Source organism: Dendropsophus ebraccatus, chromosome 1, assembly GCF_027789765.1.
Source record: "Dendropsophus ebraccatus isolate aDenEbr1 chromosome 1, aDenEbr1.pat, whole genome shotgun sequence".
In the NCBI taxonomy this organism is placed as follows: Eukaryota; Metazoa; Chordata; class Amphibia; order Anura; family Hylidae; genus Dendropsophus; species Dendropsophus ebraccatus.
Window position 1 is genome coordinate 145589431 of NC_091454.1, and position 19093 is coordinate 145608523.

General features: G+C 44.8%; 1 protein-coding gene across 1 annotated transcript in view; it reads right to left on the reverse strand.

Moving 5' to 3' along the window:
* ICE2 (interactor of little elongation complex ELL subunit 2) overlaps positions 1-19093 on the reverse strand; it is a 64890-nt gene that overhangs the window by 33109 nt on the left and 12688 nt on the right. Inside the window, exons 3-9 of the mRNA XM_069956428.1 lie at positions 10522-10780; positions 10118-10237; positions 9730-9864; positions 8807-8923; positions 5853-6012; positions 4228-4400; positions 1432-1666 (exon numbers count right to left, since the gene is read on the reverse strand). Coding sequence (XP_069812529.1) covers positions 1432-1666; positions 4228-4400; positions 5853-6012; positions 8807-8923; positions 9730-9864; positions 10118-10237; positions 10522-10780 — 1199 coding nt within the window. The remainder of the gene's footprint in view (positions 1-1431; positions 1667-4227; positions 4401-5852; positions 6013-8806; positions 8924-9729; positions 9865-10117; positions 10238-10521; positions 10781-19093) is intronic.

Genomic DNA, 19093 nt, shown 5'->3' on the forward strand with positions numbered 1-19093 from the left:
AATAGGAAGGAAAAAAGCAGCATATCAGGAGGAGGCGACAAGATTACTAAATACAGTGGTGCCTTGGATTACGAGCATAATTCGTTCCGGGGCCGTGCTTGTAATCCAAATCCACTCTTAAACCAAAGCAAATTTTCCCATAAGAAATCACTGATATGCAGACAATTGGTTCCACACCCCAAAAATAATGATTTATTATTCTGAATAACATGTAAAACAGATGAAACAAACATTCAGAAACAGCTGAATATGTGATATTATAAATTACTGTACAGTAATAGAGAGGATGGGAAACACAAGGGCGGACGGAGACTGCAGGGAGCATGAAGGAATGAGCAGAGCAGATGTGGGCACTGTATAGCAGCACTCTCTGTCCGGGGAGAGAAGGGTTACAGCTATGGAGAAATTACCTCCACAGTCCTGTCCCCTGATGTAAGCCCCAGCCTGAAGTGGATCTACCATGATTTGGAAGGTGAGGTTAGACTTCCTGGGTCAGAGTACAGAGCTGTAGACCCCGCTATGCAGACCATGCCCCTCCTCCACTCGCGCTCCAACCCAGTACAGGGAGCTCTTAAACCAAAGCAATGCTCTTAAACCAAGTCACAATTTTGAAAAACTGTGAGCTCTTAAACCAAAACGCTCTTAAACCAAGTTACTCTTAAACCAAGGTACCACTGTAAATGTATAGGCAAAAATATTCAACATGACAAGTCCCACAAGTTTAATTAGATAAGTTAAGAATACCCTTTTATGCATTATGCATTGTGTTTAGGCTATGTTCACACAGCATAAAAAGTACGGCCGTTGTTGAAATCGGCAACGGACGTTCTTTGTACGCCAAGACACCCTGCATGTTTTTCTATGGGATCCCGGCTGGAGCCGATATACAATCTGGCCGGGATCCCAAGCGGCGCCGCAAAGAACTGACATGTCAGTTTTCTGCAGGCGCTAATCATTGAATAGCGACTGTAGAAAACCATGTCAGTGCACAATATGAAGCGAGCGGCTGCGTCCGCTTGTTCCATACTGTGCAGTGGGAAGTTCTGATGCGGGTGCGCGCTGATGCGCCCGCATCAGAACTTTACGGCCATAAAATACCGGCCGGGATGATCTTTTTAGAGACTGGCCGGTCTAACGCGCCATGTGAAAATGGCCTTAATGTGTATAAGAGCCTCATGACTCTCACATGATGTCAGATGTGTGAGGAAAGAAGGATCAGATATGTTGGATTTTAACTGCGGCTTTCTCCTCCCTTTGCATTTTGCATATATGCACAGTAGTTGACCTGAGTATAAGTGTTTGGGGGGACTGGGAGCGGTAGTTGTCAGTCACATTTATGTGTATGGCCTGTTAAAAGGGTATAGAGCTGTGAATACCAAGATAACACAACCTGACGATAAACAGATTCTAGCAATGCGGGTCTTCTATTACCAATCTTAGCTGAGCTTGCATTGTTGATGATCTGTTTTTCCATCTTCAGTCTGTCTATCAGAGAATTTTTAAGGGAGGATTGTGCAGACTCTGGTGAATTGGACTCAGATAAAGGTGTAGTTGGGTTTGCATCTGTATCCATGGATCCAAAAGTTTCCAGCTTGGTCACATCAACTGCAAAACTCATTTCTTTATCCTCATGTGGCAAACTCCTATTTGCAGTACGTTGTTCAACCTGCACGGAAAAAATAATGAAAAAAATAAATGTACTTGGAAAAAAAAAAAGATAGAGCAGCTATCTAAAATGATGAAAGCTCCATGCTGAAGAACTTAGTGAATTATAAAGCAACAACAATGACAAGCACAATGAGATAATGTTATGCGATAAAACATGGTTCAATATAAGCAATTAGCTCTAGCTTTAATAGATTCTTGCTTTCTAGAGAGAACGCCATTGGCAAGCAATTTGTATATGATCCAAACATCATGTAACTTCTATGAGAGGTCTTAAAACTACTTAGAAACATTTAATATGTCTACTTATAAAGTACATCACTCATTACTGAAGACACCCATGTAGGTAGAGTGGGTAGACACAGAAACAGGCATCACTAAACAAAACCACATACACCTATAGTAGTGTCTTTTTTTTTTAGCTGCATTTTCTTTTATGTTAATCCCATTTTTATTTTTTTGCTGCTTGATGCTGGTGGAGGTAAGCAAATTGTTCCCTCTGTCTAACCACTTGGATGCTGCTGTCACCACTGATCACAACATCTAAGGCATTTAACATGAGGTAATTCAATCCAATCCATTGCAACTTACACCTGGTGTCAAAAGCTGAACCATAAAATCACTGTATATGTATTGCGAGTTGCACTAAGTATATACAGCATAAGTTGCAAAATGGAATGCCAAAACCAGGATCAATCCAAAGAATGGAAAAGTATAATAAAAAGACGGCTGAGTTCAAATGTAGGATTTTGGCCAGCATTTTTCTGTGTGTTTCACTCCTGGTTTCAGCTAAAGTTACTGAACAAATACTGACCAAAATACTACATGAACACAACCTACAATGCATAATTCTTCTATGAAGGAGAGCCTGAATATTCATAGTAAACGTGCTTCTATTGCCTGCTTCAGAGATGGGGCTTAACCACTTACTACACATGTATTCTATGCATTACTGTAGTATTTGTGAAAGAAGCTTTTCCCAGAAATATTCCCTCTCTGCTGCTGAACAAGCCCCCTTCCAGCCACTGTATCCTGACAACAACAGATTAATGTGTTCCCTTACATAGACAATCCCTTTGTGTTTAATAGACTAAAGCAGACACCTACAACTCTCAGCTTCACTGGGTTTACTCCATGCAAAGAGTTTGCCTTAGTTGAATAGACACATTCACTAAAGGCAGCCATATGCAATACTCACAGAGCCAGAGGTTTCCTATGCAGAGCTTTTAGGCAGTGGAGCACACTGTTTATCATTAATCGGCGAAAACAAAAAATTGCTTTGTCTAATAGGACCCTAAGATCTCCATTTAAAAGCTCATTTACACCTTACCTGCAGCTAGCAGCAAGTATATGGTCTGTGAAATAGATGACACAAGACCTACTGCTACTCCCATGGAGAGCAGGAGCCTTGGCTGCTTATCACACTGTGTTTGTACTTCCCTGTTTTCCTAATTCTTTAAATGCAACAACAACTTTAATCATTATTAAAATTGATGAAACATCAACTTTGTAATAAAATTATGTATCAAAAAGGAAATCCAAGGAGAGTCAGATTGGAGAGATACTACTTTAGTTACACTGCACTTTATACAAGGTTAGGTGCTGGCAGAAAATTATGGTAATTCTCTCATAAACAGACTTCTAGCTTAAGTTTTTATTAAAATGCTGAAGAGAAAAATAAATGTAATACCTTGTACTGTAGCATATGGAGGAGCTAACACTGTTCAAAACAACACCTTGGCATTGCCAAGGAGAGACTAAACAGCCACCCGGCCCCCCTCTCTTACCAGGGGGGGCTTCATGCATAAGATGCCAGTTACAGTCCCTGCTGCTCTCCAGTGTGATTGGAATTCTCCATCTTTATGCAACTCTATGAGACATTGGGAGTCAGCAGGGACTGGAACCAGTGTCTTATCGGAGAAACAAAGCCACCTGGGTGTGCCCTAGAGACACTACTACCTATAGTACTGGCTGTGTGGTCCCCTCAACACAAGTCTAGCCCACAGAGCATGAAATTACTTTGAAGAGGCACCACAAGGTCGAGCCACCCTGCAGGCTCTGTACACTGCATTTACCTTTACACTGCAGGCTACAATTATATGGACAGGTACCTCGTTAAAGTCTACTTGCTCCCTGCAGAGCAGTGGTACTAACACAACATGTGGGTTAGCAGGATGTCAACAGTAACCTGCTATGGAGAAATCTCAGGAGGAGTGGAAAGAGGTCCACACATTTTAGCCTTGGAAAGCTTCAGTGACCATGTCCTTGAACAGTGGCATTGCTGCAGCATCCTGAGATATCCCCAAAATGCATGAGATGAATACCATACTTTGGCATCCATCACCCGCCTGCTATTATGATATCTTTTTAATGGATTTGTTAGGTGCAAGATTAGCATGAATCCTGAAAGCATCAGGTTCTGTGTGCACTATTTACTGCAAAATAGTACTTACCCATCATGTCATTATAAGAAGTTAGTGGTGGAAAATAGAAATGTACGAGTCTTTTATACAAGATGTAAATACTGTTCATTGCTCTACATGGAATCAAAAATGTACTCACATGGGAATCCGGATTGTCTTTGTCCAGAATAGTATTTTTCAAAGGAATAACAGAGTTTTTTGTCATGAAATTGTCTAATACAACCTTGTGAAACATTTGGCTTTTCTCTCTTGTGCTCAACTCTTTCTTGGGAAAAGGGGAGTCCATGTACACTACTTTACACTGTTTACCATCTGGTAAGAGACAAAGCAGAGAAGTTACATCAATTGGGCCGATCTAACATCATATTGGACTTTTCCCCCCTCTAAATATATGCACAAGAACTGGCAAAGACAAACAAGACTTGAAAGCTTGTGAAGGGCAATCCAACTTCTGGCTGGGGTGTGGTGGGGGGGGGTAACCAGAATTAAATCTTGTGTTTCTGATTTTGGAATAATTTTTATACTTCTAACATACATAAAAACATCCTGCCATACTCTAACAAGCATATACACTACATGGACAAAATAATTGGGCTCCACCTCCTAATCACTGAATTTCATTCAGTCCCATTGACACAGAAGTATTAAATCAAGCATCTACCTGTCTGCCTTTACATACATATGTAAAAGAAAGGGTTGTTTAAAGTGCTTAATGGCCTACAGCATGGCACTATAATAGGATACCACTGCTGTAACAAGTCAATTTGTGACATTACTTTCTGAAATATATGGGCCAACACTGTATGAAGTTTGTAAAGAACAAAGACTCTGGAGCTGGAGCAGTGGAAACGTGTTTTGTAAAAAGAGAAATCACACTTTTCTATCTGGTAGTATGATGGCCGTGTCTGGATTTGGTGAATGGCCAGGGGAAGGTCACCTGCCAAACTGCATTGTGCCAATCTTAATGGTTCAGCATGCTGAATTTTGGACAATTGTAAGCTTCCTAATTTTGTCGGAACAGTTTGGGTTTAGTCTATTTCTGTTCCAGCACAAATGTGCACCAGGTCACATAGCAAGGCCCATAAAGGCATGGCTGTGGAGGAACTTGAGACTGGCTCACATAGGATAGGGGGATAACAAGCAGATTGGTTGGAGGTCCAACCGCTGGGAGCCCTAATGGAGCAGATTACGCTTGTGTGGCCGCCATTCTATTTATGGTTTATGGGGCCAGAGCTGGAAACATTTGTCAGAATACCCCTTAACAACATGTGATGCATTATTAAGTCATGGTGTCCTTAGGGGTGTATGGAGCAGAGGAGCTGAGCCTAGTACCACCTAAACATACAGAACTTGCAAACCATGTTCAGCTTTATGGCTGCTGTATTCCCTCATGGCAGGATAATGTGCCCTGCTACACTGCTAAAATTATTCAGAAATAGTTTCTAGAAAACTATAAAGTGTTCAAGCTGCTGATATGGCTTTTAAGTTTCCTAGATTTCAATCTTATCAAGTTTCTGTGGGATGTGCAGGAAAAACAAGTCAGATCTATGAATGCCTACATTGTAAATGACAGAATTTAAAGGATCTGCTGCTAACATTTTGAGGCCAGATACCACAGGGCACATTCAGAAATCTGGTAATGAAAGGTGAGAGCTGATCTGGTGCCATGAGGGGGAGCAATGCAACACTGGATTTTAACATTATATCTGATCGGTTTAAGGCTTACCTCTCAATCTTTACTCTAAGCAGTCCAATATATCTTACCTATAGTATTGATAGTCTTCACACACAGAGGAATCTCCCATTGTTCAATGTAACCAGGAGCATGGTTATTAAGGAGGGTAAACAAGGCTTGAGAAGTAAGCACAACCTGTGGACAATACTTTGGGGCCAGTTTGGAAATGTTCGGATCTGAGCTCACACTCTGTTGAGAGGAAAGAGACAAGCTTCAGATCAGCAAGCAAACAAATGTGTTTCCCATACTATTAAAGGAACTGTCCAGAGCACTAGCACACCACTCCTGCTCCGCACATTTCCTGTCATTATAAAATTAAAGGGGTAGTGCGGAATTAGAAAATTATTCACTAAATAACACACATTACAAAGTTATAAAACTTTGTGATGTATGTTATGTTAGTGAATGGCCCCCTTCCCCATGTCCCCCCCCACCCCCGGAAGTGTAGTGCACTATACATACCTGATTCGTGTCAACCCGGACCGCACCAGCCCTCCTTCATGCCGGCCCCCCCTGCCGCGTCATCAGCTGTTCAGCCGCGATTGGCTGAGCATAACTAAGCTCAGCCAATCGTGGCTGAGCAGCTGATGACGCGTCCCTCATGCCGGCCCCCCTCTGCCGCGTCATCAGCTGCTCAGCCACGATTGGCTGAGCTTAGTTATGCTCAGCCAATCGTGGCTGAGCAGCTGATGACGCGGCAGAGGTAAGCCGGCATGAGAGACGGCTGCAGCGGTTCGAATTGTGACAAAGATTACATCATTGTCACAAGATGGCGGCCGGGGATCGACACAAATCAGCTGAGTTTGGTGCATCACACTTCCGGGTTTAGCAAAGGGGGGGGGGGGACACGGGAAAGGGGGCCTTTCACATACATTACAAAGTTGTATAACTTTGTAATGTGTGTTATTTTGTGAATAATTGCTTAGCGCTGCACTACCCCTTTAAACATAATTGGTATTGCCAACATGGTATTGGTATGGTATTGCCAGAACAATTAAATATGGTGGTATTTATTATGCCTGGAGACCACCGTAAAAGTAAAAAACAATGCCAAATTCACTGATTACAAAGTGAAGTCACATCTACTTAATAATAGAAACTATGGGCCCTATTGCACAAGACGACTATCGTGCAAATTATTGTTATATTGTTTGAATTTGAACGATAAACGTTTTGTGTAAATGCAAGCACCAATAAAACGACCAACGATAAATCATTTATGGTTCTGTGTAATTACACATTCGTTTGCTGTAATTTCGCACTGTTCACTAATCGTTCAGTGTAATTCCACATCGTTCCCTCACTTGATGGGATCAGATGGAGTAAACTGTTGGAGTAACGATCGTAACTAACAACTATCATTCAGAGTAATATTATGAAAGATTTCCGGTTAACGATAAACAATCTCGTTTGCGATTGTTTATTACTAAAAAAATCTCTTTGTCTAATAGGATCCTAAAGCTGATCCCACAAAAATGATCCATTCCACAGACTGAACTATTATAAAAAGAGGAGCAAGTGCCCAGAGGGTGGAGGAGATGGACTGGCTAACCCTGAACTTTTGCCCCTGGGAACACCCTAATTTACATATTAACAAACAGGCTGCAGACAGGTCCACTATAACACAGAATGAAACCCATCAAAACAAAACCTCAAAAAAAGAAAAAGAAATTGTGTTTAGACATAAATTTGTTTCCCAATAAATTGCATGGCAAGAGGAAGGGTGCCATAAAAAATGCAAGTGCAAAAAAATTAATAAATAAAAAGTCTGTCAACAAAAAAAGGCAAGGCTCTTAGAAAACACTAAACTGGTGCAGACGTTAAACCTTCATCCTCAGTCAGTGGTTTATAAGTGGCTATATATAAAGAGGCTTTTGGCCACATCCTTAAGCCGATTAGTGTTGGTGAACATAGATTTTAGATCTTTTAATTATCTTGAGCAATTTTATAATAATGAACAAAGGAATATACAAATAAACAGCATTATTTCTAATATTACCTTAGGGCCCTATTCCACGGGATGATTATCGTTCGAATTATCGTTATGTTCTAAACGATAATCGTTAGGTTGAATGGCAGTTAACGATTAAACGACGAACGAGAAATCGTTGTTCGTTTAATAAGACCTGGAGCTATTTTTAGCGTTGCTCGTTCGCAAATTGTTCACATTAAATAACACGTCGTTTGGTTGTTCGCAATAGCAACGAACGCAATAGTGATGACAAGACGACCGCAAGAACGATCATAAGTAACGATTATCGTTCCATGTAAATGGGTAAACGATTTCAGGCTGTTCGCAATATCGGTCGTTTGAAATTGTTTATCGTTAACGATTATGCAAACGTCCCGTGGAATAGGGCCCTTAGGCTAGGTTCACACTGCGTTTTCAGCATCCGTTTTTTGCAAAAAACGCATGAAAAACGGATTGCAAAAAACTGATTCATTTGTGTGCATCCGTTTTTCCATTGACTTCCATTATAAAAAAAAACGGATCCGTTTTTTTGGGCGGACCAAAACACGTTGCTGACCCTATTTTTCTGGATGTTAAAAAAAACGGATCCGTTAAACGGATGCTGAAAACGCAGTGTGAACCTAGCCTTAGCTTCATAGTCCCACTAAAGTAGAATAGTGCTGGTGTATGCGTGGGGGGGTCTTGCCCTGTGACCCTACGGTATTGTTGAGGTTACCTATCTATATATTATATAAATAATGAAAGAGAAAAATTTTGTAAGATAAAAAAGAAAATTGGCAGTAATCTGCCAATGATGGTAGTGTTTAGAGGCGATACATCTGATGGAACGATAATGATTAGGATGTAATGTATATGTATAATGTATAATCTACTTGGATACTATGTTAAGTAAACATCAACTGGAAAGTTAATTTTTTGACCCTATTTGATTTTCTGTTCTTTTATTGTTTATATGCTAATACAAATGTTTAAAATTAAATAAAAAAGAATAGTTTAATAGTTCAAACTCACCACATGTACATGACCAGCCTTCTTCACCGGAGGCATCATCTGAGAAACCTTTTTATACAAGGTTGGCAGAGGAATACCATCAGATGGAAATTTCATTTTTACAAATTTCACAGATCCCTGGGAACAATAAAGGCAATGTCCTATATTACAAGTTAAAAACAATTGCTGTAGGAGATCAGAGTTCCCAAATGCAGTAAACTGTATGAAAGTGTAAAGTGTACCTGTGACTAATAAAAAGTTCTGACAAGTCCTAGGGACAGAAGACCGATCAGTAGAATGAGTGAGAAGACGACCACGCTGCTGTGTGCTCCTCTCCCTGCTCTATGTCTATGAGACCTGGATGGCCCTGTTAGATTTGCATTAGGAGTCCTCCCAGGTCATGTGACAGAACCAGGAGTGAACGCACTATAGAATGATTGTTTGCCATAAAAAGTCGCACAATTTTGCAACACTGCGCTCCACTCATGCTGATGTGTCTTGTAGGCATTATTCACAACCACTTGTATCTTGTAAAGCTGATTTGCTACATGTGGAGCTGGGAGAACACTGTAATCAGAGCTCAGAGAGGTCAGTGGTGACTGTCAGAGGAGATAATGGGCAATGTATTTGTAGATTAACTCTTTGTTGTCCTGTTTTGGTCTTTTATTTAGCTCTCTCCATAGGAGAACAATGAAGACGGGGGAGAGCTTCAAACTGCTTTCTCATGATAAAAATGCATTTTTTGGCTCACAAACCTAATTACAAAGTTTCTTAAAATCTCCTGGACTATTGATTTCTGCAAAAAAAAAATTCACTACAGTGACACTTTAAGCTATACACAACTAAAAATAAAAGTGCTCAGTGAACTATATATCTATCATGTAATTATAAAAACAAAGTGTTGTATAAAGGGGGCAAAGAACGGTATTTATTCCATTTCTTACCATTTTAAGAAGGCATTTCTCCATCCTTAAGGTTAAGTCTGGAATAAACTTCCCACCCAAAATGCTGGTGATCTCATGGACCGTATATAACGGAGTGTAGTTCTTGACATAAGTTTGGCATGCCTTTATCATCTCCTAAAAAAAGTAGAAAAAAAATTAAAGGATTACATAAAATTACCAGAACAGATAGAGCCATCAATGTTGATTGATGATTCATTCCTCAGTAGGTACTCTCCAATCCACAGTTATCACAATATGAAGAAACACATGACAAAAGTACTCCAATGGTGTCTGTAGAAAAGTAAGCAACTTTGCAAGACATGAAAATTCATCCATGACTTACTATAATTGTAGTCAAGTCTTCAGAGTTCGTGTATAGGCCACTAACCTGGATATAGAGTTCAGCATCCGCACAAAGCACACTATAGTCCTCAGAACAACTCCGAGCTGCATTCTGAAGAAACTTCTGAAACTCTGGAACTTCAGTGCTTGATTTTGACTTCAGGAACTAAATAAAATTAAGAGACAATGAAAGCACAATATAATGTAACACATGAATATGTATAATCTGACATGCAAGCAAAATATGAAAAATCAGTTTTTAGCTAGATGGGTCTACAGGTTTTTGAGGCTATTTGCCCCTTTGTTGTTTGTTCCAGGCTGACTAAACAAAAGGTAAAAAAACAAACAAAGAATACACTTCTCAATGGAAATAGTCACGGTGGACAAAATGGCCTCCCTGTCTGCACTATTTAGTTGTTGCACAATAAAATCCATCCAGTGTTTCATTACCTGGTAATGGTTGTATTCCTTCATATACAGAAAGGAGATATTGGTTTCCTTTCTGTTGAGGAATCTGATCATCAGCTTCACATAGGCATCCTGCTCAAATGCTGTGAGTGACGAGAACCGTGGGTACGGCACGCGAGGCTCTGGAAATGGTAGGATGTCCTTGGTAGAAGAAGGGGCAACAGGTGACTGACTGGCGGAAGCAGGAGCTTGGGAACCCGAAGCCTCTGAATCTTTTTGTGTAGGTTCTGCTGCAGCTGATCTGAGGGTAAAATGAGAAAAATGAAGGATGGCTTTAAATGCTATAACAACCAACAGACCTGTCACAAAAAGATGAAAGCATTAAAATGGGGGTAGCCGAGGCCACTTTGACGTTATCCTATCTGGGTGAATTGAAGAAATGATAAGCAAATACATTGGAGATTATATCATACAGGCTAGAGGGCTAGAGAAACCGACTGGTAAATCAGCTCACTTCTTACTATTATCTGTATCTATAGCTACACTGCATTTATTATTGGAGAAGATAAGGAATGTTTTATACAAGTTATCCAGAATGTTTTATGGTTTCTTATTTCTCCACACAGAAGCAAAAAATAAAATCATGGAGAGATGATAGGACATCATATGTAGTTAGCACAAGACACTTCAGAGCTGTCTCTCCACATAGAAGTGGATGTCGGCCAGGAAGACAGAAGCTGGCACATTATATTATTATGGAGGAAAAAAACATGCTGACAGGAATATACTAAATGCAAATGAATACTAGTAATAGAAAAGCTGTAGAAAATGAAGGAGCAAACTGCATGCAGCCATTAAGATGTGGCTGATATTGGTCAGTAACTAGAGGGAACACAGGGGATCATTTATCCTCTGTACTTGCCAACTATACGTTTGCTGACATGTAATTTAAAGAGAACCAGTGCTAGGGCTGGGCGGTATACCGCAAAAATACCGATACCGTCACTGGCGTCGGTTAACCGACCTCAACTTAGCCAGGACGGTATCTGCGGTATTTTTGTTTTTCTATCTTCCTGTCAGTGCCCCCTCCCTGCGCCCGTCCTGTGAGAGCGCTAATGTCCTGTGTGGGGTGCTAATATCAGAGCGGGAGGTGGTGGAGAAGCAGCAGTGTAAGAATGCCCCGCAAGTCCCGTCCAAGCGCCCGCCCTCCTCACCCGTCCGGTCCCGTCTGCTGCTCATCACCTCACCCGTCCGATCCCGTCTGCTGCTCCTCACCCGTCCAATACCCCCCACCCGTCCGGTCCCTGTCAGCGGCTCCTCACCTCACCTGTCCAATGCCCTCCACCGGTCCGGTCCCGTCTGAGGCCCCCCACCCCACCGGTCCCGTCCCGTCAGAGGGCCCCCCACCTCTCCCGTCCGAGGCTCCCCCCCACACACCCGGCCGGCGAACACTGCACATGCTTTTCTGTGTGCAGGGACGCCGGCGTATCAGAGCTGGAGGTGCAGCATTTGGGGGCGGCTGTCCTGTACTTCCCTCAGTAACAGTACAGGAGTTTAACATAGGAGGAATGAATGGGCTGCAGCAGGCAGGAAAAGTTATAGGAGACATTACTGTCTCCTAAAGTTATAGGAGACATTAGGAGTCATACACCCCTATCCCCTCCCTGTATAGTCATGCACCCCTGTCCACCCCCCTGTATAGTCATACACCCCTATGCCCCCCTGTATAGTCATACACCCCTATCCCCCCTGTATAGTCATACACCCCTGTCCTCCCCCCCCAGTATAGTCATACACCCCTATCCCCTCCCTGTATAGTCATGCACCCCTGTCCACCCCCCTGTATAGTCATACACCCCTATCCCCCCCTGTATAGTCATACACCCCTGTCCGCCCCCCCCCGTATAGTAATACACCCCTGTCCTCCCATCCCTGTATAGCAGGGGTGGGGAACCTTTTCCATGTCGAGGGCCGGTCGGGCATTTACAAAATGATTCGAGGGCCGCATACCGTGCGCAGCAGGGTAGCGTGGGTTTGCAGCACCCGGGACAAGGCAAAGTATTGTTCCCCTAATGCTCCTGCTATTGTAGTTAACCCCCAGTCATGCCCCTTGTACCTGATGTGAATCCTTAGTGATACCCTGTAGCCTGAGTTAACCCCCCAGTCATGTCCCTGGTAGCCTAATTACCCCCCCCCCAGTGATGCCTCTGGTAGGCCTAGTTAATCCCCCCAGTCATGTCCCTGGTAGCCTACTTAAGCCCCTCAGTCATGTCCCTGGTAGCCTAGTTAGGCCCTCAGTCATGTCCCTGGTAGCCTAGTTAAGCCCCTCAGTCATGTCCCTGGTAGCCTAGTTAACCCCCCAGTCATGTCCCTGGTAGCCTAGTTAGCCCCCCAGTCATGTCCCTGGTAGCCTAGTTAACTCCCCAGTCATGTCCCTGGTGGTCTAGTTAGCCCCCCAGTCATGTCCCTGGTAGCCTGGTTAACCCCCCAGTCATGTCCCTGGTAGTCTAGTTAGCTCCCAAGTCATGTCCCTGGTAGCCTGGTTAACCCCCCAGTCATGTCCCTGGTAGTCTAGTTAGCTCCCAAGTCATGTCCCTGGTAGTCTAGTTAGCCCCCAAGTCATGTCCCTGGTAGCCTAGTTAGCTCCTCAGTCATGTCCCTGGTGGCCTAGTTAAGCCCCTCAGTCATGTCCCTGGTGGGCTTCTAACCCCCTCAGTCATGTCCCTGGTAGCCTAGTTACCCCCCCCCCTCCAGTGATGTCCCTGGTAGCCTAGTTAATCCCCCCAGTCATGTCCCTGGTAGCCTACTTAAGCCCCTCAGTTATGTCCCTGGTAGCCTAGTTAGGCCCTCAGCCATGTCCCTGGTAGCCTAGTTAAGCCCCTCAGTCATGTCCCTGGTAGCCTAGTTAACCCCCCAGTCATGTCCCTGGTAGCCTAGTTAGCCCTCCAGTCATGTCCCTGGTAGCCTAGTTAACTCCCCAGTCATGTCCCTGGTGGTCTAGTTAGCCCCCCAGTCATGTCCCTGGTAGCCTGGTTAACCCCCCAGTCATGTCCCTGGTAGTCTAGTTAGCCCCCCAGTCATGTCCCTGGTAGCCTAGTTAACCCCCCAGTCATGTCCCTGGTGGTCTAGTTAGCCCCCCAGTCATGTCCCTGGTAGCCTGGTTAACCCCCCAGTCATGTCCCTGGTAGTCTAGTTAGCTCCCAAGTCATGTCCCTGGTAGTCTAGTTAGCCCCCAAGTCATGTCCCTGGTGGCCTTCTAACCCCCTCAGTCATGTCCCTGGTGGCAGGGATGTCCCTGGTGGCTCCCACGCTGCCCAGGTCCTCTTCTCCCTCCTCTCTTCTTTGCCGGTCTTCTCCTGCAGGCGGCGCGCGATGAAATGACGTCACCGCGCGCGGCCCGCAGGAGTCAGAAGACGTGCGCCCCTCTGCTGGGGAAGGAGCTGGCACAGACACAGGAAGATGTTGTGTATGCCGGTTTCTGCCTCACCAGCGCGGCGCACATCACAGGAGAGCAGGAAGACAGAAGATGTGCGCCGCTTTGCTGGGGAAGGAGCCGGCACTCACAGCATCCTCCTGTGTCCGGCAGCTGTCCCAGACACAGGACAGTGCTGTGAATGCCGGCTCCTTCCCCTCCAGAGCGGCGCATGTCACAGGGGAGCCGCGGGCCGGAGGCTCCCCACCCCTGCTGTATAGTCATACACCCCTGTCCTCCCATCCCTGTATAGTCATACGCCCCTATCCCCCCCCTGTATAGTCATACACCCCTGTCCGCCCCCCCGTATAGTCATACACCCCTATCCGCCCCCCCGTATAGTCATACACCCCTATCTGCCCCCCCCCTGTATAGTCATACACCCCCCTGTATAGTCATACACCCCTATCTGCCCCCCCCGTATAGTCATACACCCCTATCCCCCCCTGTATAGTCATTCACCCCTATCTGCCCCCCCTGTATAGTCATACACCCCCCTGTATAGTCATACACCCCTATCCATCCCCCCTGTATGGTCATACACCCCTATCTGCCCCCCTGTATAGTCATACACCCTTATCCCCCCTTTATAGTCATACACCCCTATCTGCCCCCCTGTATAGTCATACACCCCCCTGTATAGTCATACACCCCTATCCGTCCCCCCTGTATAGTCATACACCCCTATCTGCCCCCCCCCGTATAGTCATACACCCCTATCCCCCCCTGTATAGTCATTCACCCCTATCCCCCCCGTATAGTCATACACCCCTATCTGCCCCTTCTGTATAGTCATACACCCCTGTCCGCCCCCCCCTGTACAGTCATACACCCCCCCCCCCCCCGTAAAGTCATGCTCAGTGAGTTCTTTTTTTTACTTTTTTTGATATTGCCAGTTTTTCATAGCAAGTGGGTGTGGTTTGAAAAAAAGTGCGTGTCAAAATTATCGTTCAGTTATCGTTACCGCAGCTACATGTGCGATTAACCGCGATATTAATTTTGGCCCATATCGCCCAGCCCTACCAGTGGCGCTGATCCATGAGTATGCACCACTTATAGCTTTACTTGCAGCGCAGCCCACCCCAGGAATCAGGGGTTAAGACTATTAAAGGGGTAGTGCGGCAGTAAACAATTATTCACAGAATAACACACATTACAAAGTTATACAACTTTGTAATGTATGTTATGTCTGGGAATCACCCTGGTCGCCTTCTGCAGCCTCATCAGCCGCGATTGGCTGAGCAGAGTTATGCCGGCACTAGGGACAGTCGGAGCGGTTCGGCCGGCCGGCCGAAGATGACGTCTTGGCACTAGATGGCGGACATGCGTGACACAGATCAGGTATGTATAATGCACCACACTTCCGGGTACACGGGAAAGGGGCGATTCACAGACATAAGATACATTACAAAGCTGTATAACTTTGTAATGTGTGTTATTCTGTGAATAATTGTTTACCGCCGCACTACCCCTTTAACCCCCTTCCTTGCTGGTATGAGTGCAGTGTGAGAACAGTCAAGCCAGCAGGCGGTTAAATGAGGATACAATGTATCTGTAAGCAGTTAGCTGTAAATATGCTGCATACTGTAAGGAACAGAACACCTGTCAAAATAATGGGTGTTCTCCTCCTAACTTTTTTGCGTGTCTCTCCTCTTTGTTTTTCACATATTGGTATCCAGAGGATTACATCAGATTCCATAGACTATGTCAATGACCAGCAGATTTTTTTTTTTAAATAAAATAAAAAATATTTATCAAGAGGCGCATGCGCGCGGCTCACTGAGGAGGACGCGTCTCATGTGAGCTCCGCTCTACCCGCGGTGAAATCGGCATAAAGCAGCGCCATTATTTGGCACATCAGCACCAAACTATGTCCGGCCGGAAGGGGACTCTGCCTAGAAGTGTCCGGAAGACTAAAGAGCGACTTACCAGCCGTCTTTCCCAGTCTATCCCGGACGTCTTCCGCGCCATGCAGGCCTCACAGGAAAGCACGGGCGCCATCTTAGCTCCCTCCCAGGCCTCAGAGGATGACGCAGCTCAGCTCCCCGATCCTCAGGACACTCCAGCGTTATTTCACTCCATCAAGACTCTATTCAGGCAAGAATTGCACAAAGCTCTTTCTGATTTTACTGCACAAATTCATGAACTGGACCAACGTGTCTCTGATGTGGAGCAAAAAGTAGATGAGATAGCGGACACGCTGGACTCAGATCGCCAAGACGTTATTGAGCATGCTGAACGTTTAGATATGATGGAGCTCAAACTTGAGGATTTGGAGAATCGCTCTCGCAGGGCAAACATCCGAATAAGAGGTATGGCTGAATCTTATGTGGACCTGAAGTCCACAGTCACTACCCTCTTTATGGCCCTACTTCCTGATGCTTTGGCAGAAATGCTCCGATTTGATAGAATACACAGAGCACTGACTAAGCCCCGCAATGCTGACACCCCGAGGGACATTATACTGCGTCTCCATTACCCTAAAATGGGGGACCTAATTATGGCAGCAGCACGTAATCGGGACCCCCTGCCGGGGATGCCCCCCTCCGTGCACTTATACACAGACTTAGCTCCATCTACCTTAGAACGTCGACGCTCCTTCCGCCCCATCACCATGGCCTTGGTGAAGCAAGGAATAAGATACCGATGGGGCTTTCCATTCTCTTTGGGCTTTGCTATCAACGGACATACCTACCTGGTCCGCACCACCCTGGAAGCACGTGAGGCCCTCAAGAAAGAAGATATCACCTGTGAGGACGGAGGGCTCCCTCCTAAACCACAGAGGGCTCCACGCCCGATGCGCTCCTGGAACGCACCCAAGAATCCTGCCCGTCGTAGATTTCAAGGAGTGGAGGATGATCCGGCAGCAGACTGACTAACTCTCTCTTTCCTACAGTAACTAGTTCCCTTCTTGCCAGCATTGGTTTACCGCGGCCGGTCGCGGATAGTTATTCATGTTGCCTACTGTACCTTCGGGTATGCTTGGAAGTGGCTGGCATACTGTTTTGCTAGCCGCCATTCCAGCCACAAGTTTACAGACTTTTAAGTTTGTTTTTGTTTCTTTGTCTTTGTTTCCTCTAGTTCTTCAGTGCAGTCCATGTCTTGTGTTATGTATGCTTGTTAAGTGCCTCTTATTCCTCCGTGGGATGTCTCCCTTCCATTGGACTTCACTAGGGTCTCGTGGGATCCATCTGTTCTACCAGGTCTTATTAGCACAATGTTTTGCACGTTATAATGTGTAGGATCATTTCTCATAATGTGGGGGTTTCAATTCCCGTATAAAGAGGAAAAAAGCCTTCAGGGACTACGCTAAACATAAGCCAGATATTATAGCACTACAAGAATGTCACTTTACTCCAAATTCCCATCCTAAATATTTTCACCCCCAATATTCTGTTCACTATATGGCCACGTACCACACCAAATCCAGAGGGGTGTTAATATTGTTTCATAATTCTTTCCCTGTTAAAATACACGAGGTTGTCGTGGACCCTGAAGGCAGGTTTCTCATTCTGCAAGGTACAGTCTATGATAAGAAAATTTGTCTTGTCAACTCCTATGCCCCAACAGACGATCCCCTGACATTTTTCTCGTCTCTTTGTACCACCCTTTCTGATCTGCAATATGATGTTTTATTATGGGCGGGGGATTTTAACATGGTATATAATGGTCGGCTGGATAGATCGAATACTGCCCCTTTGCGGCGTACAGGCTCGCAACAACGCCTCTTGACATCATCCTTCCAAACTTTGGGCATTGCGGACACTTGGAGAGAATGTAATGGTGTGGCTCGGAGCTACTCTTATTACTCCCCTACCCATCGTCATTACACTAGAATAGACTGGATATTAACTAACTCTAAGTTTTTACCGCATTTGTTATATGCCCGACATGTTGTATCAGCCTGGTCCGACCATGACGCAGTGTTAGTGGAGTTTGATCTTGCAGGAAAATTAGCTACTCCATTTAGATGGAGACTTAATGAATCTCTCCTTACGAATCCCCGAATAAGGCAGCAAATGCAAGAGGAACTCCAGTCTTTTTTTCAAACTAATGCGTTATCGTCGGACCCCTGCTGGATATGGTTGGCCCATACCCATCGCCCTGAACCGCCCTATAACGGCGGAAGAACTGACTGATGCTATAGGCCGATTGAAGTTGGGCAAAGCCCCGGGCCCAGATGGGTACTCAGCACTATACTATAAAAAATGTATATCCCTTCTTGTGAAACCTCTCCTCTCCTTCTATAACTCTTTACAGGATAGTACCTCTGTGCCTTCTGAATTCCTGGATGCGCTAATTACGGTGATCCCCAAACCCCATAAGGACCCCACGAGAACAGGCAACTACCGCCCAATCTCTCTCATAAATTTAGATACCAAACTTCTCACTTCCATTCTATCCTCTCGGTTAAACCTCCTCCTTCCCTCCCTCATACATAGTGATCAGGTTGGCTTTATCCCTGGGAGACAGGCCCCAGATAATGTACACAAAGTGCTAGACCTTATTCAGTGGTCTAATTCCCATTCACAACCTCTGATGTTGTTAGGTCTCGATATTGAGAAGGCCTTTGATAGTGTGTCGTGGACATACCTATTTGAAGTCCTGAGCACTATGGGATTCGGAGGATCTTTTACTCATATACTTCACCTTCTTTATTCCAACCCCTCTGCTTACCTTAAACTTCCTTCCTCCACTGCTCAACCTATTTGCATAGCACGCGGAACCTGCCAGGGGTGTCCTCTATCCCCAGCACTCTTTGCCCTTGCGATGGAGCCCCTGGGGACTTCCCTTCGCCTAAATCCTAATGTCAAGGGAGTTGATATAGCTGATTGTTCATATAAGATACATCTCTTTGCTGATGATTCCCTCCTTACCCTTACCTCCCCACTAACCTCCCTCCCAAACCTCTTGACTGTCCTTAACGACTTTGAGAAGCTCTCCGGCCTCAGGCTCAACCAATCTAAATCTGAAACTCTATATTGCAACGTCCCTTTAACTCTTTCTACGCTCTATTCTTCCAATTATCCCTCTCTTTTCTCCTCATTTAGAGCTGATCTTAAAAAATGGAATGTTCCTCACCTTTCTTGGATAGGCAGAATAAATGCGGTCAGGATGGTGGTGCTACCACGTATCTTATAC